At 48.9% G+C, this 8,317-nt stretch overlaps 1 protein-coding gene across 1 annotated transcript; it reads left to right on the plus strand.

Moving 5' to 3' along the window:
• The first annotated feature begins 2,421 nt into the window (after positions 1-2,421).
• LOC119405683 (uncharacterized) lies at positions 2,422-8,111 on the plus strand. Its single transcript, XM_037672525.2, is given in 3 exon segments — positions 2,422-2,482; positions 6,215-6,351; positions 6,353-8,111. Coding segments are annotated over 3 exon segments (1,953 nt in total). The 3' UTR covers positions 8,108-8,111.
• Positions 8,112-8,317: the final 206 nt, after the last annotated feature.

The following is an 8,317-nucleotide window of genomic DNA, read 5'->3' on the forward strand; positions in this document are numbered from 1 at the left end:
ACATATTCTGGGCCCATGGAAAAGCCGCACCTGTTAGTTTCGCGCCACGAAAGCGCTGTTCACGTCCTTACGGAACACACGCCTTATAGAAACTTTGTAAACAGTGTAATCTATGTGCGCGTGTGGGTGGTTGGCTTTAGGTGTTATGTGGTTAGCAGTGTACGTATCATAATCATTACCCAGCACCTGGGCTATATGAGGCGAATAGCCAGCCTAACATCTCCCCCTTTTCCTTAAAGCATTTCACTCTCTCTCTCTCTCCTCGTTTATACACGAAGTAATTTAGTAAGAAATTATGAATAGACACTGTACAAATTCATATCAAATCGTCTACAGAAGAGACATGAAAGGAATTGATTCACACCACCAGGTGCGTGTTTATTGCATCACTGAAGCTCTCACTCTGTGCGTATTGCGTGCCATCATATCGAACGAACAAGCGCGCAATTACAAACTTTCGCGAATTTGAACAACCATGCATAGAACAACCAGCTTCAAAAAAGTTTAGAAATAAAGAAAGAAAAGGACAAGGAGGAATAGCGCTCTTTCCTTTGCTGTTCTTTTTTTTCTTCGCCATTTTTAATGCGGTCGCTTCATGCATTATATATAAAGTCCTGAGCAGAATGAGCTGGAACAGCGAATTCGTCCATAATCAACGATGACTTATACTGTACTGATATGAATGTGACGTATTTAAATGCAAGCGATGCCTTTTCGATTGACGATTTCGTGTTATGAACGCATGTGCGCTTGGCGACTGCGTTTATCTGCTACGAGTTTTCAAATAAACTTCAATGTTCCCTCGAATTTTTCTAGCGACGGTACACTTATAAAGTTCAGTGCGCCCAAACTAGGCATCGAAAAGAATTTTTATAAGAAAAGTTCATCATAAATATGCTTTGTTTTTTTTTCTTTGTTTTTGCAAACGCTTGTTTTATTACAAACAAGCTCTCCGGAGTGTTTACCGCAATTTTCGCTGGTTAAATAGTGGCTTAGTTCGATCTCATCTTCCACTTCCATTTCATTGAATAATTTATTGAAACACACTGTTATTTATGATGGCGTGTGTCAAATACAGGTGCCGACCCTTACAAAAATGCAGATTGAGTTTTAATTGACCTGGAACCGAGCATGTATTGAGTCAATTGCAGGTCAATTCAACCGCATTGTCTATTGGGTCAGCTCGGTACAGATTTAATTGACTAAAGGTAAGAAAGCGCCAATTTACTCACACTCTATACGCATTAAATTGACTTTCAAAAAACTAAGTGTCAATTGACCCACACTGTATACGCGTTAAATTGACTTTCAATAAACTAAGTGTCAATTGACCCGCACTGTATATGCATTTAATTGACTTTCAAAAAACTAAGTGCCAATTGACTCACACTCTATACGCATTTAATTGGCTTTAAAAAAACTAAGTGCCAATTGACTCACACTCTTTACGCATTTAATTGACTTTAAAAAATCTAAGCGCCAATTTACTCACACTCTATACGCATTAAATTGTCTTTCAAACAACTAAGTGCCAATTGACTCGAACTCAACGTATGCATTATTGACCGGCTACTGAGCCCTCTCAATATAGCATGCAGTGCTACCTCAAGTCTTTTATGTTTTATGCTTCTCTAGCTTGCGATATGACATTTTACTTTCTTTTTGCATCACACAGGTGTAATGTCCCAATGTACCTGGAATTAGTTTTCTTGTTTATATATAATAATGTTCTATATAGCTACAAAAGCACCATGAAGCACGCATGTGCAGGGCATCTCCTTAGGTACAGGGCCAAGTTTCACCGCAGGGCCTCCCTCCCGGCCGCCCCCCTTTCTTCTTCGTTGTTGAGTACTAAAAAAAAGCAACGAAAAAAACGAAAATTAAGCGAGCTAGGTGCTTTGATCGAAGGTCGCAGGATCGATGCTGCTGGTCCCCGCGGCTGTCGACGGGGTAAAGGGGAAGTTAACAGTTCTTTGAATGCAAGATCAAAGGTTTTTTCTCACCATGAATTGTCAAAAAACATGCGTAGCCATATGACCCGCTATGACGGATCGTGCCGCGGTCAAGTGCGACACTTGCATTTGCTTCAATGATGCGCTAAATGTTTGCCTTCCGAGATTAGCAAAAATACCGTTGATGCAATGTTTATCGGAATGTGTATTCAATGCTTTCACAATCAGTGTCCTTATTATTATTATTATTTTATTACTATTTATTCATGAGAAGTACGATAAAAATGCGGATCGAGCACGTCGTGGTAGCCGGCTTACGCGAAAGGACTGCGGATTCGACGAACGCGTCCTTCAATGGTCGTGCATTTTTAAGCCGCTCTCCCCGTGGGGGGAAAAGGCGCGCCCTATTGTTCCGAAACTCGCCTGTCTGGTAAGTCGCGGGCGGTATTCTTTGCACGTGGCGGGGACCATGAGGGGTGAAGAATTCGGAGAACGCATGTCGGAAACTTCCACTGCACAGGTGCAAGGAGGCCCGTCTACTGTTGCGATCAAGAAAATAACGCGGGAAAAGATCAATCTGTATTTTATAGGGTGCTAATATTGCGCCATGAATACTTGAAATTTAGTTCACAAATAAGCTTCGCAGAATTTATTGGGAGTTACACCCGTGTAAATTTCTGACGGTCACTTTAGCTCTTGTGTATCCCTCCGCGCCGCACTTTCTTCTTCAGAATTGCTCACCAGCGTCGCGAGTGTGGTCGTGTTCGGCACTTGCGATCTCTCTTGCTCTGATTTCGTGGACAGCGAGTACCGCGATTTACACAGGCTATCAGCGAAAGTGTGAAGAAGCTACTTCGCTCATGTGCTGCAATTGTGGCCGTACATGGAAGTTTGTTTCGGCGGAACGGTTGTTCATCAGACCCAGCATCGCAACTTTCCTGCGGCAAAATGGACGACTCCATCGTGGCTTCCTTTCTGCAAAGCTGCAGAGACACACCGTCACCTTGATGTGCGATCAACATTTTCTGTATTTGCTGGATATCCAAACCACGTGCATCTGTTGATTATCTTTGAAGGTAAGTTTATCATTTTCACTGCCTTCGTACGTTCTATTCGAAAGTTATGAAACCTGAAAAAAAGTATTGTGCGTTGGCTGTTTTATCAGTATGCTACTACGTAACTATTGTGGTTTACATTATTAATCCGTCCTCTTCTACCTATTTCATTTTTTATGACAACATTTTCTCTCTTTTTTTTGTGTTTCTTACAGGCAGGCTTCGCCCTGGTTATTCGGAAACAGGCGCAACGCCAACTAAATGATGGCAAAAATAAATGTAGATGTTAACAGATCTGTGTTTTACATTTTGGCTTGAACACTTTACAGAACACCGAAGGTCAGCTGCAGCTTACACAATGAAGAAATCACAACATCGGCATCACAGTACATGTGCGTGTATGGTGTCGTTCGTGTGAATAGTGGGCCCGTGTACTAATTTGCGACTTCTCTCCCAGTTTTTACCTTGTTCGTAGGATTGAACCATTGAAACATCAGCGCACGCCAGGAAAAACTCTAGCTAGGGCAAAGCATTGAAGGCGGCATGCAGAATTTCTTTCATGTTCGGCACAGTAAATTCGAATGATCAGCCTTATGGCTAGCAAATGCTTAAAAAATACACTGATAGCATGTAATGTATATTATTGGGTACCACTTCTAAAACATAACATTTAAGTGGCTAGTTTTCAAGAAATGTCGCAAATAGCCTACGTTCCTAAACGCGGAGGAACTCAGCCACCATTTTTCACAATTGCGTAACGCGCTTGCATACCAGATGCTTTTTACTGAACACAATAAGGGTTGAATATACACTCCCCTAACTGTTTCAATTGAAACTGAGTACACACAGTCAATAGCTGGTCAATAGCTCCTTTTGACTCGCACAAAAGACGCTAAATTGACATGCAAAATATGATTTTCAATAGAAACACGGTGGCCAATATCCTTGTGTAACTCAATAGAAAAAGTCAATTGGCGCTCAATTGGCGCTCACAAAAGACGCTAAATTGACACGCAAAATATGATTTTCAATAGAAACACGGTGGCCAATATCCTTGTGTAACTCAATAGAAAAAGTCAATTGGCGCTCAATTTAAACACAATACATCCTATAGAGAAAAGTCAATTTAGCCTTAATTAAACCTCTATAAGCATTTTTGTAAGGGGAAGCACGTGCTCAGGGGCACGCATCCTGGAGTTTGAGTGCGGCAAATTCTGTGCACGAAATGATTGATGTAGGCCTTAACCAATGGACAACAGTTTCCACCCTTCTCTTCGTAGATAACAAAACTTCGAAATCAATAAGTAATAATAAGCTGCATACTTTTCACGTGCATCCCGAAACTCGCGATGCAAGCTTCTTCTCCTTCGCGAACATTACCTTCACCTCCGAACACCACTCCTTACCAGGGCTCGGCATTGCTAACACTGTTCTGTTGAATGAATACGATATATTCCATCTGCATGAAGTCTGCAAGCCTGTGGGTTCGTGTGCAACCGACGAAAAGGGTTCTTCTTCGTCCATTCTAATTCATTTCAATATTTTGCCATCATTACTACGCAACAGTTCACAAGAAGGAAGAATATCCTCCATGGTTTCGTCGGCTTTATCGTTTGTTGGATTTATTTGGTTAGTCCTGGCAAAGCTCGACTTGTATTTTTGCGTAAATCCCAGGACAGCATTCGTATTTCCGCTTCCTCTACATCGCAACAAGTATTTTCTGCAGAAATATGCAGAACCTCGTCAACAAATCTTTTTGGACAAGTAGGTGACGTGTCCTTGATTCGCGTGTAAAAAGCAGTGTCGCAGTGTTGCTGGGAATGCGTCTGCTTGTTAGCATCCTGCCCTCGCTACAAAGGAGGGGAGAGGGGAGCTGATGTACAATGACTCATAGAAACAGCAAGAAGTGGAAGATGGAAGCTGCGATGCGAATACACTCCAGCCAGCAGGTATTAACGTTTCTAAGGGGGCTCTTGAAACTATTCGGTATGGTACATACACAACGAAAACCAACGAGAGTTAAAGGAGTACTGACATGAATTTTAAAATTTTTCGGGTTGTTGCTCTAAATGAAAGCACGGGTGTCGAGAACACTAAAAAGAGTGTCGTGGTGCCTGGGGATGCATGGCATATATTTTTAATATCGCTTCTTTCAGCCAGCAGTTTCGGTTTCGGTTTAGAGAGGGCGGCTTCATAGTGACGTGTCAAGTCGGCCCGTGACGTCACGCGCAGACTGCAACCCACGAAATATGCACCTGCTGTCCTTTGCTGTCAGTCGAACGTGGTTCATGATGAGTGAACTGTCGTCCAGTGCCTCCGACAGCGATTTCTGTGATTTAGGCGGCATGCAGAACCCGGATTTCGCAAACCAAGTGAGCTGACTTGAAACGTCATAGGGCTCTCCATGCGGTGAAGCTGCCTTGCGAATGCTGGGAGTTGAAAACTTTAATATCAAACTTAAATATTTATACGTGTTTCCCGGATGCGGTGTGGGGAGAGCGTTAACACTACATGCCAAAGAAACCAAAAACGTCCGTTTTGCTGCACTTCAAAATCGTGTCAGTACTCCTTTAAGTCCTTCTTCTAGGAATTTCGAACCTACTATTGTTAAACCGCCACGTGCTTCCACTGACAATCATTCAGCGAAACATACCCTCCCTAAAGTCCCTAGATATTTCCCTGTTCTTTCTTAAGTACCGACAACCATTGAAGCGCTGTCGACGAATCTCATTGGCTAACGCTCGTTTTCGGTAGCCATGTTATTCCTAACTCTTTTCCAGCACCCGGTGAAACGCGACCCCCCATTCACTAATGACAGGGGTTTGACGGGAGGAGAAAGGCACGTCGCGTTAGCATATTGTCCGTTGAAAGATGCGTGGCTAATGTACTTAGACGCGCATGGCTTTGTAAATCGTCCAAGTTAGGAAGAAAATGGCGTCGAACGCCAGCTGCGCGTGAGTGAGGGCCGGGAAAGGAGGCAGTTGTCGCTACTTAAGTAAAAGGGAAAAATCTAGGGACTTTAACCCTCCCGTCTCCCGCACCCCCCCCCCCTGCCGCCGATTTTTGTTCCTTTTTTCTTTTTTTTTCCGCGTTTCTTATGACTTACCCAATCGTCACGGTGGCCTCTCCCCCCCCCCTTCCCCATCCCTTCTCCCTTCTGGTGGAGAGGGCACGAAGTATATACACACGATAGCTAAGCAAGACTAGGCATCAGCGGGAGCCTCCGCAGCTTCGTGACCGCCTTCCTGTCCGGGAGGACCTTCTGCGTCCGTGTTGGAAGGGAGACCAGCCGACCCAGGGACATCACCGCAGGTGTACCACAGGGATCCGTGCTGAGCCCCCTTCCTCTTCAACATGGCGATGGCGGGACTTCCAGCTTCTCTCCCGACAGGCACCAAGTTTCCGACCCGCTGCTCCGTCTACGCTGACGACGTAGCACTCTGGGCCCGGGGACCAAGGCAGTCCATCCCAGCCATCAGGAGGTCACTGCAGGCGGCCCTGGATGCAGTCATCACCTACCTCGGAGGCATCGGACTCAAGGTCTCCGCCACCAAGACTGAGGCCCTGCTGATCCACCCGCTGGCGGCGGCACGGACGTACGTGAAACGGCTGAGGGTCGGCAACCGCAGCCTGCCATGGAAGCCGACGGTGAAGTACCTGGGGCTCACCATCGACCACCGGCTCACCTGGATACCAGCTGCCAAGGCCGCCGCCGCCCAGGTCAGACGTGTTCAGGGAGCCATCAGCAAGCTGCAGCAACGTGGCCGAGGCTGTTCCACCAAGTGGGCACTACGGCTCAACCAGGCCTCGGCGTCCTCGGTCCTGCTGTACGCCTTCCCACTGGTGACCCTGACCCCGGCCAGGAGACTCCACCTGGAGGGACTTCACAGGAAAGCTCTGAGGGCCATCCTGGGGCTCCCCAAGTGCTCCCCCGTGGCAGCGACTCTCGCCGAGGCGGGAGAGTGGCCCCTGTCCCTACGCATGCTCCAACGTGCCCTGGGGCACATCGACCGCCTTCACCGTGCAGCCGACGGCAGGACCCTCCTGGAGCGCCTTCGCAGCCAGCCAAGGTCACGGATGGGCGGACTCTGTCAACTCTACCACCAGATGGTCCCGGATCCGCCAGTTCCGGTCACGCGTCCGCCTCCTCATCACCGACCACCCGAGGTCCACCTGTCCTTGGATGGGGCCACCAAGCGCCGCACGCCTGCGGCAGCACTGCAACAGGCTGCCACCTCCAAGCTCCAGGAGCAACTGGAAGGGCGACTACAGGTCTTCACCGACGGATCCGTCATGCCAGACGGGACTGCAGCGGCAGCGTGCGTCATCCCGTCCAAGGCCATCAGCAGACAGTGCCGGCTGCCCTTCCCGGCGAGCTCCACGGCTGCGGAGTTGGCTGGACTTCACCTGGCGGCGGACCTGCTGGCCGAGGGCATCCCAGCCGAGCCGATTGCGGTCCTCTGCGACAGCAAGGCGGCACTGCAGACGCTGGCCAACCATCGCCGCGCCGGGCTCACTGGAAACCTCCTGGCAACCAAGTTCCGGGCCCTCGCGGCATCCGGGGCATCCGTCTCCTTCCACTGGCTGCCCTCTCACGTCGGCATAGCTGGCAACGAGGAGGCGGACAGACTGGCCAAGGCAGCACACCAGCCAGGCATCCCCATCACCCAGGCCGTGGCGGCCAGGGACTACTCGCAGGCCCGCCTCAAGAAGCTCCTCGTCACAGTCCACCCGGACCGGAGGGTGGCCAACGGGCAGGGACCAAAGCCTCTCCCAGAGACGGGCCTCACCAGGAGGGAACAAGCCTCCCTGCTGCGACTGCGGACCGGCTGTGTGTGGACCGCGGCCCGCCGCTACCTGAAGGGTCGCTGCGCCTCCCCGGCCTGCAGCCGCTGCGGCGACCCCGAGACCCTCGAGCACCTCCTTTGTACCTGCCCCGGATTGGCAAAGGAACGCTCGACAGTCACCACAGCCTACCGGAGGCAGGGCCTTCCTGCCACTACCCTGGAGCACCTCCTCTTCCCATCCCGTTCCCATCTACCAGCGCTCCGCAGCCTGGCGGATTTCATCGAGGAGACGGGAATCGCGGCCTACCACTGAGACCGGGGCCCTTGCCGCTCTTGTCCTTGCTGCCGGCCTGCTGCTCTTCGTACTGATGACCTCTGTGCCTCTACACCTCTAACCTTCTCTCTCCTATCCACTGTCATCCCTTCTCCCTTTCCCGCAGGCGCTGCGCCGTGCTCCCGACCGGGCTGCAGAAATTAGGCGCCTTTTCTTCTACAAACCACACCTACCTAAATCAGTTCCAGC

Source organism: Rhipicephalus sanguineus, chromosome 9 (genome assembly GCF_013339695.2).
Source record: "Rhipicephalus sanguineus isolate Rsan-2018 chromosome 9, BIME_Rsan_1.4, whole genome shotgun sequence".
NCBI classification, from domain to species: Eukaryota; Metazoa; Arthropoda; class Arachnida; order Ixodida; family Ixodidae; genus Rhipicephalus; species Rhipicephalus sanguineus.